The sequence below is a fragment of the Tachysurus vachellii genome, chromosome 3 (assembly GCF_030014155.1).
Source record: "Tachysurus vachellii isolate PV-2020 chromosome 3, HZAU_Pvac_v1, whole genome shotgun sequence".
In the NCBI taxonomy this organism is placed as follows: domain Eukaryota; kingdom Metazoa; phylum Chordata; class Actinopteri; order Siluriformes; family Bagridae; genus Tachysurus; species Tachysurus vachellii.
The window spans coordinates 21,622,645-21,638,243 of record NC_083462.1 but is presented as its reverse complement, the minus strand read 5'-3'; the positions used below and the strand labels follow the sequence as shown (position 1 = coordinate 21,638,243).

At 37.1% G+C, this 15,599-nt stretch overlaps 1 protein-coding gene across 3 annotated transcripts in view; it reads right to left on the bottom strand.

The window, feature by feature from the left end:
• Positions 1-2,565: 2,565 nt before the first annotated feature.
• The window catches only part of LOC132843142 (serine/threonine-protein kinase D3-like), a 51,171-nt gene continuing 38,137 nt past the window's right edge, over positions 2,566-15,599 (bottom strand). For 2 of the 3 annotated variants that reach the window (XM_060866267.1, XM_060866266.1), the window contains exons 11-19: positions 14,157-14,433; positions 10,550-10,602; positions 10,044-10,116; positions 7,845-7,951; positions 7,550-7,711; positions 7,334-7,432; positions 6,944-7,211; positions 6,596-6,681; positions 2,566-5,357 (exon numbers count right to left, since the gene is read on the bottom strand). In XM_060866267.1, the coding sequence (XP_060722250.1) occupies positions 5,184-5,357; positions 6,596-6,681; positions 6,944-7,211; positions 7,334-7,432; positions 7,550-7,711; positions 7,845-7,951; positions 10,044-10,116; positions 10,550-10,602; positions 14,157-14,433 (1,299 nt within the window). In that variant the 3' untranslated portion in view covers positions 2,566-5,183. The remainder of the gene's footprint in view (positions 5,358-6,595; positions 6,682-6,943; positions 7,212-7,333; positions 7,433-7,549; positions 7,712-7,844; positions 7,952-10,043; positions 10,117-10,549; positions 10,603-14,156; positions 14,434-15,599) is intronic. The other variant, XM_060866268.1, reaches the window with a different exon arrangement.

Sequence of the window (15,599 nt, the reverse complement as noted above, 5' to 3'; positions counted from 1 at the left end):
GTTAGTTATATTAACTAAAACTGTGCAGTTTATTTGTTCATTTCTTGCTGCTTTTGCAGATTGTTTTTTGCAACTCTGTGGGGAAAAAGGAAAAAAAGCATTAGGGTCAGAATATATAGCTGTGTCAATGTGAAATATCTAAAATGAGCTGGTAAGGTTACTAACAGAAAAAAGGCCTGGCTGTGAATGAGTAAACACAGCAGTAGTTGATTTAAATATCCATATGATGGAAAATTATACCAACAATGGCCCCAAATGCTTTACCACAAGATGCAAACCACTGATTGTCAGAAAGACCAGGTTATATTTGAAAGTGTATTTTTTTAAAAATGGAAATTAGTGGTATTTAACCTAACATTTCGAATCAAAAGTTAGTTTCATGGTGTTATACTACATATTACTACACGTTTTCTGGGGAATTTTAAATTTAATAATAAAATATAATGTATGTATTGTGTATATACAAACAGAAAAACACCATAGATATTATTATAAATATTTAAATAATTATCATTCTAGAAATTCATATTTTATTTGATTCTCTTATTTCTCCAGTCATTAAAACGTTCTGCTCTGTGTACCTAGTACATTGACAGCATTTAGCAGATACTAAATACTATACTGTGAAAAATACACTATCTAATAATCAAAGTTTAAATCTCCACCAGTCCTGAAATTCTTTTTTAGTAAATCAGCCATGATGTAAGTTTTTTCAGGTCACCTGATCATATAAAAAGTCACTCTCTGGATGAGAGATGGAGGAGTCCCCAACTCCCTCTGCCTTAAAGAGGCCACGTGGAGCCGCCACATCTGGTAGTCATTTAGCTGAAGTGGTGAAGGGGAGACTCACACACACACACACACACACATACATGCTACATGTTGGATTAGGTTCTGACAGGAGCAGCAAGCACACACACATGTGCCTCCAGGAACAGTAGCAATTAAAATATATGGTTACAGATGAGGTCAATACAAGAAAACAACATCCATCCCTTAATAAATACATGTAGTTCTACATAATCCATCTTCTAGTAGAAACGGTAAAGCTTTAGCTCTAGAGCTCTAGTGTTTATTTCATTTGAGACTAATGAATGAATGTGATGAGCCAATTCATGAAATCAGCTTTTACGAGTAGTTTGAATTCAGTGACTCGATTCCTTACCCTCTGTCCTCTTCATTCGGGATGTGGTATATTAGTGTGTTGGCTTATTGATCGGAAGGCTGTGAGTCTGAATCCCAGGTTTATCAATCGCCTACTTCTGGACCCCTGAGCAAGCTCCTTAACCCATAATTGCTCAGTTATGTAACATGAGATAAAATATAAGGCCATCTGGATAAGGGCATCTGCCAAATGCCATAAATGTAAATTTACTGTGAAGCCCAGTGGGAGCAGCACGAAGTAACCGCAGAGTCGAGTTCACTTTAATAGAGCTCAGCTGCACTCGTATTGGACTGTTTTAGCCTGATTTACACTCTATTAGCACCTCATTGCTTTAATGTCTCAACAGTGATTATGTACCAAGAAAAAACCTTTGCATACCGTCATCTAGGCATAACTTAGCAGTTTATCATAGTTTTGGTATTTTCATGGTATCAAAAATAATTTTTAAAGATATAACACTATAGAAAAAGCCATTTTTCAGTCAGAATGCTTCCAGAGCCTTCTGTGCTCTCCTCTGGCAATGTTGCTTCAAATTGATTAAAAAAAGCTAGCTGAATAGCTATAGGTATTACGGTCTTATTAATACCTTAATTTGAATTTGTTTAAAGAGCAAAGGTCACAGTGCATACATTCTGTGCAAACATGCATTATGAGAACAAAAACCTGAGTTATATACAGTATATAGCATAATCCTCCTAGCTAAGAGCTTTACAACAGTTATGCCGATATTATTTTATATTAGCTAGCTTGCTATTGCTTGGATAAATTAATGATAAAATAGTTGCCCTACTAAAATAGTACTTAGCTAAGTATTACCCTAATACTTATTAGCAATATTATTAGCTTAGCTTCACACCCGGCTAGCATTTTTGCTAACTTTATCCATTATCTCTATTAGTTAAAAAGCTTATGCTGTGGAGATAATATTAGCTAAGTATGAGTAAATACTGGAAAATTAGCACAGTGCTTTGTTGTTTTTTTTTCTAAAACTGTGTTAACCTGGTGGAAATATGCATTACTATGTGTATTGTAGTATGTGATGCAATGTATTTCCTTCCATATTTATAGTGCAGTGACCTACTTCTTCATTAACTGCCATTTACTAAACACTCACTGTCCTCTTTATTAGGAATACATGTACCAGCATGAGAACTTCAGATAATTTTCACATCAAACATCTGGTATTAAGATCCATGCTACGGTTAAAGTCACAGAGATCACACCTTTTCCCCATTCTTATTTTTACTGTGAACATTAACTGAAGCTTTTGACCTGCACGTGTACGAGTTTCTGCATTGTTCCTGCCACATGATTGGCTGATTAGATGCATAACGTAGCAGCTATTTCTATTAAAGTATGTTCCTTTTAACAGTAACAGTTCACACTTGTCTATGAGAAAGTTGTACTGAAGAAGATTTTATTAGATATGTGAATATTAAAAATATAAAAAACAATGATTGCTGCTGGTCCAGTGGCAAAATGGACTAACAGAGATTCTCAGGATCACGTCATTAACATTACATGCTATAAAAATATGGTGGCAAGTTCATCTCTACAGAATATCACAAAGGCTTGATATATACGAAAATATAGGATTCTCCCAAAATTCTCATTTTCCCCTAGTGAATTATCAAAGGCGTATTCTATTTATCCGTCTAACTTTGATCCCCTCTGAATTTTGCTTTATCAGTAAAGGCTTCCATTCCAATTACAAATGTGGAACAACAGCATGGAAATTGAATTGGCTGCAAAGAAGGACATTCTGAGTTAAACTGTTATCAGTACAGAAAGACAACAACAGTAATATTTTGTTTGTTTCTAAACCACTTTGCACGTCCTCCACAATTCCCAGAATTCAAAGCATTAAATAGGCATTAAAACAGACTTAATATATTAAAATAGTCAACAAATGTCACATAAACAATTATTTCCAGTTACCGTTGCTAACAAGTATTTTTGTTGTTTTTTTTAAACATAAAGGTTATCAGTTTAGCACTGCACAAACTGCCATGTCACCTCAAACCATGTTGAGTTGTTACTATCTGTAACAGATTTGCTTATGGATTCTGACACTGTATGACACTGATATCAAAGTGAATAATGCAATGATATAGAGCTAAAACCAGTAGCAGCATTCAGATTTCTTTAATATTACGTATCACATGATGTCACACCAGATAAACATCAGTAAGGACGTTTGGCTCGGTTTTGAAGGTTGAATCGAATGTTTAGATTAAATTAAAAAAATTCTTTATTTTCGTATTTTGGTTTTGATATTTTTTAGTTCATTTTGTGCTAAAAATCATATCACCAAGTGAAACTATGTATTTTCAGGCACCACATTTGTAGCTGATGGCCAAATCTCGTTAAGTAAGAAACCCAAAACCTGGTTATGAACATAACATTTGTATACTGAATAATAAACAGCTTGACGTCTTCAACAAAAAAATAATTTGATATCGGAAACATAATTATTCCCTTATAAATATCCAGATTTTATTAACATGAATCATGTACCAGTGTTATTTTGCCTGTATTTGCATACCAGAACCAGATTGGCTCTTACGTTTCATGATGCAAGAATACAAATTTCATGGTTTCACTACATCAGAAGTTGACTTTTGACAGAAATTAATAAAAAAAAAAAATTTATCAAGGTTATTGTGACTTTAAAATAAATGTTTTCATTTTGAATTTCGGGAACTGGGAAAGCTGAATGCAAAAGCTGGAGGAAAGTCCTGCTTAACCTGTGTTCACATGAAATAAACAAAACACAACTTGTTAGCATAACTGGTGTGTCTTTCTGTCATAGATAACTATTTTAAAATTCAGATGTGTAGGTTTCAAATTCTGGAATGAATTTTTTAAAACAACAAAATAAAAATCAGAAGCATCTCAGAGCATCTCAGTTCAATGTGAGGCTGATGTGAGGAACAGTGTTAGGCAAAAGGTTCAGTCTGTGAGAGTTAGCAACATTTTAGAAATTACATTTAACAATAATTAACAATAAACAATAAACATAATGAAAATAAAAATAAAGATGAAAGTCTTAAAAACAGCGCATAAAAACAGCCACAATCTTTGTCCCAAGAGTTCTCAGTATTTAGGAATTTTCAGATCACACACCATTTGATATAATGTCAAACCAATAGTGTTTAAAGTGGCTGATTCTCAGGCTTATCTTCATTTGCTTATTCCTTCATGGCATTTATTTCTGAAATGCCAGCCACAGACTAATATTTTACTACTTGCTTTTCCAGGAGACATCAGAGACATAAAAACTTTCACATTTATATCAAAATGAAACACTGAATCCATGGATTTCAGTTAAAAAACTTGAGATGGAAATAGAGACACTCATGAAGTCAAATCTTTAGCTCCATCTCAGACATTAAATCTCACAGTCATTAATCTCTGAACTTTATCACAAATCATTGATATTTGCCATGACTTCATTATACGCATTCTCTTCATTTCACCAAATAGTCCAACTGCATAAACAAGCTTTGTCTTCCAGTTTAGAATCACTTCATTTGCAAAAAAAGACCTAACATATTAAAATATTCTGGTGTAAAATGCTCCAAAGTGTGTGACTCAATAAAAGTAGAAAAATATCGCTCTGGAGGCTCCAGGGTTCCCATGTCCACCAGTTATTTTTTCGTTCCCATCTCATCGTCATAGTGCCTAAGGTGGGTGAAATGGCAGTGCAATTGGTTGTTACAGTTCATTCCAAAATGCTGATTTTTTTTTTAAAAATGCAGTGAGTGGGCTGCAAACATTAAGTTACGTCTCTGGAATGTTATAAAAAGATAAACAACCTGAAAGCACACGCCATGTCCCTGTGCGCAGATCCAGAGTTACTCTTCACACGTTCCTAATCACTGCCTGTCCACGCTAAGTGTGCTTCATCCGGCAGATCATTTACACTCCCCCTATTTAAAGCTGCCAGTCTGTACACTTGGCTGAGTGAGCAGTTTATTAAGGGAAAAGAGCTCCTGTGATGTTCATATGTAAATCTCTAGGGGTCCTCCTCCATATCCTCCAAGTTGGGAGCCATGATGAAGTGTTTGGGATAGGGGAGGCTTCTTTCGTCGGCGTATTCCTCCCAGCGTGCATCGTCGCTCTCGTGTGTAATGTAGCGCTCGCCTCGCCTCGTCTCAAACTCCCGCAGATCCAACCATGTCTGATAGTCCTGTCAGAAATGCAGTACATTTCACTCAAATTCTGTTTTGCAAATCTCCAAATTTGACAGCTGACGGATGAATACGTGAGTGCTGTTTCGGTAAGTTGTGATTAATATAAATACACTATATTACTATCCTAACCCACGGGTCTGTGTGTGTGATCTTCAATGAGATCAGCAAACCAGCTCATGTGGGTCTACATTGCCTTTATACAAAAGTACTCATACCCACTGAATGTTTCCATATTTTGTCAAGTCCAGACCTAAATCCAATTGAGAATCTGTGGTGAGGCTTGAAAATTGCTTTTCACAGGCATTCTCCATCCAATCTGACTGAGCTTGAGCTATTTTGCAATGAATAATGGGCAAAAATTTCACTCTCTAGATGTGCAAAGCTGATAGAGACATCCCCCAAAAGACAGCAGCTGTAATTGCTGCGAAAGGTGATTCTACAAAGTATTGATTCAGGCGGATGAATACAAATGCATGCAACACTTTTCAGATATTAATTTGTAAAATAATTTGGACATCATTTATCATTTTCTTCCACTTCACAATTATGTGCCACTTTGTGTTGGTCTTTCACATAAAATCCCAATACTTTTTTTTTTGTGGTTGTAACCTGACAAAATATGGAAAAGTTCAGTGGGTATGAATACTTTTGCAAGGCACTATAACATCCTTGCCACTGTTACAGTTACACAGATCACACAGTTCCCCATGCTGATGCTGGATGTGAACATTAGCTTATGAAACTCTTGACCTGCACCTGCATGATTTTATCCACTGTGCTGCTGACACGTGATTGCCTGATTGGAAAATGTGCAGGTTTTCCTATTAAAATGGACAGTGGATGAATTTACTGGGTGAGACACACATTATAAAGGTATTTTAAATGTAATTCCTTAGCCTTCCTTTGCCAAAAAAAAAAATTACAAAAAGCCTTCACATGAGGAAATTTTGATATTTTCTACAGAAATTACATTTAAGATTTCCCTAAATTCACAAAAGCTTTAGACATCTTCAAGCAAACTATGGCATTTATTAAATCGAAGATAACCTTCGCAAGGTTAAAAAAGGTAAATATATTTTAGGTAAGTAAAAAAGTAAGTAAATTGCATGTTGTTTGTGACATACTGTATGTATGTATGTTATACACGCATAAATTCAGTATTGTTTATGTTCAGCCACAGTGACACCTGTTGGATTAAGACCACCACAGATTAAATGAAGATATTTCTGTGTACCTGAAGCCAGGGATGGCTGAGAGACTTGTCCACACTGAAGCGCTTCCTCATCTTCACTTGAAGCAGGTTGTTGATTAAGTCAATTGCTGGTGTAAGAAATGGGAAAAAAATACAGAAGGAATCTTTAGACATCCGATCTACAATATCTCTCGGCTTCAATATATATTTAGCCTTAACAATGATGTGTATTGTACATCCCATATAAATGCTTCTAATTGTAGATTGTTTCACTTGATTATACTTTTATAAGTATACTTTTGACATGCAAGAAAAGCCTTCCTCCTCCACCTTAACTAAAATGATAGCTACACCCTTTCTCTGGGTCGCTGTGTCTCTGCAGCCTCCTACCTTCTCCAGAGATTTCCTTCCAGGGGTTGGGCGGGTACATGAAGGCAGCGTTCTGGATCTGTTCGTTAATGTCCTCGTCCTCGTTAAAGGGGAAGGTGCCACTTAAACTCACGTAGACGATGACGCCTACTGACCACATGTCCAAAGAGCGGTTGTAGCCTTTACTACGTAGCACTTCAGGAGCCAGGTACGCCGGTGTGCCAACAACAGAGCGTCTAAATGACTTCTCCCCGATGATGCGGGCGAAGCCGAAGTCACACAGCTTCACCTATGGTTAGTGTGACAACACGTATATTAAAAAGTGATGAATACTCATGTTATTAAAGTGTTTGATATTTAAATTATAGTTGAATTAATGTGAATAATACTGATGATAAAAACTGTGCTCACCTGTGGAAAAGGTTCTGCCGATGCCAGAAGCACGTTCTCAGGCTTCAAATCACAATGTACTATGTTCTTAAAATGGAGGTGTCTCAGAGCCACCAAAATCTGGAGGAAATCGACATATAATGAAGTTGTGATTAGGGGGAGCTATTTGCTATGTTAGCAGTATTTATGGCCTTTTTTTAAATTCATCTAGCCTAACTTGTAGAATGTCAACCTCACCTGAGTCACTAAGAACTTAGTGAGTCGTTCTGGAAGTCGACTCTTATCGCTGGACAAGATCATCTCCAGCATATCTCCATGCAGCTTCTCCATGACAACAAACACTCGCTCAGGAGTCTCAAACATACACTCAAGGTTTACAATGCCTGGGTGGTGCAGATTCTGAGGGACAAAGACAGAGCAATAAAGTGTGCATGTAGGCAGAGAGCTATTTTTAAATGTGAAGAATTTAACTATTATGGATCACAAAGATAATGTAGAGCCAACACTCCAAAATTCGACAATTCTTTCTTACCTGTAAAATGGCTACTTCATTCCGTAGCTGACTCTCCTGCTTGGTGGGGAAACGCATCTTGTCTATGACCTTAATAGCGACGTCTCTCTTTGTTTTTCTGTGCTTGCCTGTAAATGTGAAGCAACATAATATGTTGGGGTGACTGACATTAACTAAGTGTGTTTCAAACAAAACAGTCTGGTGGTGAAGTCTGCCTGTCTGTCTCCATCAGCTCTCTATATTGTTTGCAAGTGAATACACTCATTAGGAGAAAACACAAAAGAGTTCCACTAATAAAAGTTTATTTGTATGGCACGGACAAAAAAAAGGCCTTCTTGCCTCTCTAAAAGCACCGCCTTACACTTATTCACTTATTTGTTACACTCTACTTACATACATTACAGACTAAGGGGTGTGCAAAGAAATGTTGTAAAGATGCCTTAAAAACTATGACTTCAAACATTTTTTTAAACATTTAAACACAAAATACTATAAAGAGCTATAAAAAGTAATAAACTAAAAAAAAGCAAAAAAAAAAAAAATAAAAAAAAGCCAGTATTTGGCATGACAAAAAAAAACATCAGTAGTACAGTTTGTGCAGCTTTATAAGGAAATTGCATGGTACAAAACCCAGCAACCTTCATTATATTTTTTTTGTCTGAAAAGTATAACTGTTACATAATATGTTGCATTCTTTACTGACATACACATATTTTCTGAAACAATTCATTTTTTGGTCAGAATGCTAATACATTTGGAAATATGAAATGTTTTAAAAAATGTACTGACAATAATGCAGAGACCATAAAACCGACATCTATAACAAAATTTGTATACCTAATATACTTATTTATTCTTATACACTTATATACTGTACATATATACTTTTATAATATGCCATTATGCCAAGAGATGGTGCCTGCTAAAGCAGAGGCAAAACCTTGCGCCATAACACTTATACAGTACCATGCCTACGTCCCAAAAGCACAGACTTTATTTCCATTTAAATCTATAGCATTTACTCAAAAAAACCTTTGTGTATTTAACTTTCTAGCCCTTTCCACGGCGTTATATCTGATCGTTGTTACGCTTACGTCTCAGGCGGTGTTATCTCGCTCGGTTCTTGTCGCTTTGACTTACAACACTGATAATCTCTGCAGTCCATCAATACTTCCTTTCTTTGTAATTAAAATAAATAAATTACTTTTTGCAGTATAAGCCTTTATGTGTATTGCCATGGTTACAGTGTGAAACGGTAGCATTGATTTAAAGGTATAAGAAAAACATATGCCGGGTAGCCTGCCATGAACTCAGATAATCTCTTTACACATATATACGTTCTAGACAACCAGATACTTGTTAAGTCTAAATATTCATAATATTACATGCTAAACACTTATATACTTATAGAACTATACCTACACTGTTCCTTATATACTCTCATACACACCCCATACACTTATGTTATTTATACAGCTATATACACGATGTTCACTTATGTACTATATGATCTCAACCCTCATAATACTTGTACACACATTACATACAGCTGCATTATGTACGGTTTACGGAAAATTGGATTCTGATGGAAATGTGGATGGAGCTGAATAAGATTAAATAATATTTATCATTTATCTCATTGAACCCATCCACATTTCCACCCATGCATACAAATCTCCGCCTCCAAACATTTCAGCTGCAAAATACACTTGTTTAGATACAATGACTTAAACTATTATTTCTTAAACCATTTCGACATAATGTTCCAAAATATTTGTTAAAGTCAGAAAGTGCACCTTTAAATACGTAACATAGATACAGTCTATATTCCTATATCATATACATTTCTCTGCTCAGTATATTTTATCTTGTATACTGATACAAATTTTCTCCTCTTATATATTATACACACTCTTGTATGCTCTCTACATAATCTTATAACATATATAAGATTATATAATTATATGCACTCTATATCCTTTTCTACCATACAATATACCCTTTCACGTGTATATGCTGAATGGAATGCTTGTTTTCGGCTAATAATGAAGGTTTAATGTGAATGTAATTTGCTGTCAGTCTTTTTACACTGATGCTGTTCTATCTGTACATTGTGTACTCCTCTATAGACTCTGTATTTTCTTGTACTCAGCGCTGTGATCCTAAAGGTTCCCTATTACACCCTGTTGTCTTCATACAGTGTAAATCAAATCCATTTACCTCCGTACACAATCCCGAACTGTCCCGAACCCAGGACCTCGTCAGCGAAGATCTGGTAGACGGAGCTGATATCCTTAAAAAGAGATGCCACTGTCAGTAACGCTCCATGTTATTGCATCAAATAAAACAATGTCCTGTAAACACTGAAATAACAGAAGCCTGATGTTATTGAAACATCAGGTTTGTTTAATGTGTGCTGATCCGACGAAACCCATAAACCCATAACTAATCTCACTACATGACAAGGTTTCAAGCTGATTATTACTTTATTACTTTCACTCTAATGAACTATTGCTAGTTGTACGTGAAGATAAATGATCCTGATGGCACAGGAAAATTCAGTTGCTCTTGGCACAGAAACGCTGCGCAAGAAATTTGCCATAATTTCAGACCGACCTTAAACAGCGTCAATTTTAATCCTTGCAATTATAATTAGGTTTATTTCATTTGAAAATAAAATGGAATGGAAATGAAAAGCAGAGCAACAACAGGTATAGTGCACTCACCACATTCGCTGTAATCTGTGAGTTGGATACGGAGATACTGATGGACAGCTCTTCTAAAAAAAATTTGTAAAAAGTGTTAAATATGATGTGTAAACATCTACAAAAATCTACTATGTGAACGCAAATCCAAGCATCCATAGGTTAAAGCAATTTTATCTTCTAACAAATTGCAATGACTTTTATACCATTATATATAGTTTTTCACTACATCTCCAGACACATGGGATATCTCATGTCATGTTTACTTCAAGCTCCACTCAACCCCAGTTATCGCTGAATAAAAACGCTAAACCAGCTTCACCCAGAAATGTCACACTAAGCAAAATTGATTTTCTTTCATATTTTTTTTTTTACCCCAATAACAAAACAATGTACAGTTAAGCGTAGTTTCTCATAAGCATACAATTCTGCAGCAGTTTGACTCCAATGAAGCTTATGTGCACAGCCGCACGCCTCTCTGACCTTTACAAAGCATGGCTGTGTTTAATTTTGTGTTTAAACACAAGTACAGAGCCACAAGGCCTGGCAGCTAAACCAGGCATATTTGCTGAAGCAGAACACCACATCGAGCCTTTATCCAATTTTAAACACACAGTATCACATAGAAGTCATGGGCAATAATTAAGTTACTCTAGTAAGATCTACAAAACACTGATTAAAAAAGGCATCACTGGTCACAATAGCAAGACTTCAATCTGCTCCCACAGGTTAGTCTGAACACAAAGCAGCTCATGTTACATTTACAGAGCTGTCATATTAGAGGCACACAAACTGACATTGAGTATCCTATTTAAGCCTTAGGTGAAAATTCAGTGTTGTTCACAGTCAGCCTTGAGGTCTAATAACACAAATATTCTACTGATAACAAAGATATAACATTAGGATCCTGGACTTAAGCATATATCTGATCTAAACCTGGGATGGAACAATGAACTGAATGCAATGAACAATGAATTTTAATGCTCATTATTTTAAACAATTCTGTCCACTCCTGAAGGATTCAAACCATTCCTGAAAACTCTTGAAGGAATTTTGACCAGTCCTGCCTGATCGTAAAGGAACTCTGACAATCATTTTGGCTCCTGAAGAAGTTCTGACAAATCCATCCTACTCCTGTAGGAATTTTAACAAAATGTGACTTCTTGAAGCATTTCTGACCAACTTCCCTATTCCTGAAGGAATTCAGACCAATTCTGTTTACTTGTGATGGAACTGTGACCAGTCCTGCCCATTCCTCAATGAACTCTGATCAATTATGTTCGTTCTTGAAGGAAGTCCGACCAATCTTGCTCTCTCCTGTAAATATTCTGCCCAATCCTGTACAGTCTTTAAGGAATTCAAATCTCGATACTTTGTAATGAGCATTTGGTCTTGTTCAAATCCTGACCATGATAAACCCTGGAGCAATGTGCAGTAGCCATGTGAATACAATGTGAGTTAACTTAATTTGTCCCACTAACTTTCCCCTGCTCCTACCCCCATCTGCCTGCATGTAAGTAAAATCCACCCACTCCCACAACTTATTCCCTTGGGTTACCAACAGTCTTGATGCATGCCTCTACTCTGGTGTGTAAACAGCCAACGTATGTTGTTGTTTTCATAATTAAATCATTTCAAATTTGCCACTATAGGATACTGAAAGTCATTATGCCTCTAAGAGTTAGACCCATACAAGCCCAAAAATCATATATCAGTCAATTATTTACCCTAAACCATAGAATTTAGATGTTATGACAATAATTACTGTGAAACTAACAGAAAATGTATGCAGTTATAAGAGTGTATATGTCAAATCGGGACCAAAAGAGTTTAAGAGTTGCCACTCCCAATGGTCCTACAACATGTAATTTGTGAATCATGGTTTTCATTAAATCAACTGCAAATTTAAATTACCCTGACCTTTTCATTTTTCTTGTTAGTTCAATTAGAGGTGATATAGAGGATCAGAGTGACTTGCACTCTTGCACTGTGCTTTGTCAGAACACATTGTTAGTGATGGGGCAGGGGCAAGTGCAGGGCAATCTGGTTGTAGGGCTCTACCACTCTACACTGCCTAGGTCATCCTGGGTCAATGTAATATCGAGTTTGGGAACTATTGATTTTGCCAGGCTGCTATGCAGGTCAGGGTTAGTCAGAGGCAAAATGTGATTTGGTTTCTATTCCACTATCAGGGTGAGTGTAGTAAACTGAAGAGTAGCTGTAACTGGGTCACTGTAATATCGAATTTGGGAGCTATTGACCAGTCCTGCCTGATTCCAAAAGGAACTCAGACAATCATTTTGGCTCCTGAAGAAGTTCTAACCAATCCATCCTACTCCTGAAGGAACTCGAACCATTTGACCATTCCTGGAGCATTTCTGACCAACCTTCCCTATTCCTGAAGGAATTCAGACCAATTCTGTTTACTCTTGAAGGAATTATGACTGGTCCTGCCCACTCCTCAATGAACTCTGTCCAATCATGTTCATTCTTGAAGGAATTCTGACCAATCCTGTCCATTCTTGAAGAAATTCTGACCAATCCTGCTCTTTCCTGAAAATATTCTACCCAATCCTGTTCAGTCTCTAAGGAATTCTTACTTATCCTACCTGGAATTCTAATCTTGATATTTTGTAATGAGCATTGTTGGGGATGGGGCAGGGGCAATGGCAGGGCAGTGTGGGGGTAAGGCCCTACCACTCTACACTGCCTAGGTCATCCTGGGTCACAGTATTATCGCATTTGGGAACCAATGAATTCGCCAGACTGCTATGCAGGTCAAGGATAGAGACAACGAGTCAGAGGCAAAATGTGAATATGTTTCTATTCCACTATAAGGGTGATTGTAGTTACCTGAAGAGTTGCTATGTCATAAACACAAAAGATGCTAGCCATTAGTACAATGCAGGTATGTGCTAATAATCACACAGTTATATATTATACAATTTACAGCATGGACAATACCAATTTTGTGGCTATATTTATTCTTGGGAATGTCTTAATTGGGATTTACAGTTCTTCATCAAGTTATGTTTTTTATATTATTTAAACTTCCAGTTTCTGCTCCAAAATTTTCGTCATCTTTCCTTTTTTCCATCCTTCCTTTCTTTGTAAATGATGAAGTTCATGCCCCATCTCTTCTATTTTTTTCTTTCTTCCTCTCTGTTTTCATTACATTGCATAAATCTCACTTCTGTACTTTTCTTGCTTTCACGTTTGTCTTTCTTTCTTTTTAACAAAGAATATCGAAATACTAATCCAATAGTATTTGTAGTAAAAAGTAATATTTACATTATACATTACATTATATTTACATTACATATTTAAAGATATGCACATGTAGCTAATGCACATATATATGCAATATAACCAAGCATGATATATTTACATATTCATTGTTAGATTTATAGTAGTACATAATATGTAATAGTATTACCTATTAATGGTTTATTACTTATTAAAGGCTTCACTCATTATTAAATAACTGCACTGACAGCAGGTCACAACTACAACAAAATATAACAGGAATAATTCTAATGAACCCAAATGCAGGAATTACTGGAAAACTGGAGACACACTGTATGTTTGACAGACATTGTGTGTGTGTTTATGTGTGTGTATTACTCACTATGGTCTTTTCCTTGGCCGTGGTTGCTACACACACTGGGCTGAGGGGTGACGGGCATCAGGGCCTGGCGAATAGCCTTCTCCCAGGCATGTGCCACCTCCAGACCAACTCCAGATGCTGCAAGCATGGCGCTGGTGTGCTGCATGCCCGTGTTCTCCCCTACGTAATACACCATGTTGTCCGTGATGATCTCGAAGCAGTGTGGATTTCCTCCCTGTGCAAGGCTACTGAAGTCCTGTGCCAGCTCCACCTGCAGGATCTCTGACAGCGGGATCTCCTGGATCACACACACACACACACACACACACAGACAGCAGAGGTTGAATTCTTTTCCAGTTTATCTTGTCTGGAAAGCTGTTCTGTAAATCCCTACACACACTCACTCTCTCTCTCTCTGTCTCCACCGCTCTACACAGAAATAAACTGAGAAAGCTTTTCTTTCAGTTCTACACCAAAAAAAATCCCACCTTCCTTCCTTGAGGCCAACCCGCCCATGAAGAGAAGCCCGTTTAAGAGGGAAGGAGTGTGGATCCAGCCAATAGGAGCCAGGGTGCCTGTGGTCAGAGTCGAGCGCCACATGAGAGGGCGCCGGATTACAGGGCAGGACGGGCACGAGCCATGCTGGCGGCCTGCCAGTCTGAGCAACACCCCGCCTGAGTTTGTGGAGAGCGGGAAGACCCCCACCCTGACTCCTTATAACTTTTCTCTCTCTCTCTCTCTCTCTCTCTCTCTCTCCCTCTCTCTCTCCCTCAGTCTCTCTCTCTTTCTTTCTTTCTTTCTATCTCTCTCTCACACACACACCCACTCACACCACACACAAATTTCCTAATCACACTTCAAAGGAAGGGGTAATAATCTAAAAGTCTATCTGAGGTCACAGGGTTAATTAAGATAAATGAAAAAAGGTAAGAGGAGAAAGAGCTGTAGAGTAGAGTTTAGATAGGCAAAGAAAGAGAGAGAGAGAGAGAGCGAGAGGGACGAGTCCACCCATAGCCCTGCCTGTCTGTGAGAGAGGCGTAAAAAAATGTCACACACACAGACAGCAGTCTGGGTATTTTAACAGAAATAGCAGGCAAACTGTATAAATGGAATGTTCACCTCAGCTCATTTTCACCTCACAGTTTCACTCCAGAAATACTTTAAACCCTTTGTTGAAAGTTTATTGCTAAACTCATTTCATTCAAATATTTTGTTTTGCAATGATGTTGATGCATGTTATGTATCATGTGTCTGGAGTATCAGCTACAAATCATTTCCATCAGATTACATGTTCATGTTAAGAATGTGATAGTACAACTGACATGTAGGAATTGAATGAATCTCTGTTGATTCGGTTCATTAACACCACTTTACAATATGAGGGTTTCGACTGAGACGTCTCACCGTTTAAATGTTTTGATGGGCTGGGCCAGTATAATATCTTTAGACCGCTGTGTGAGGCCG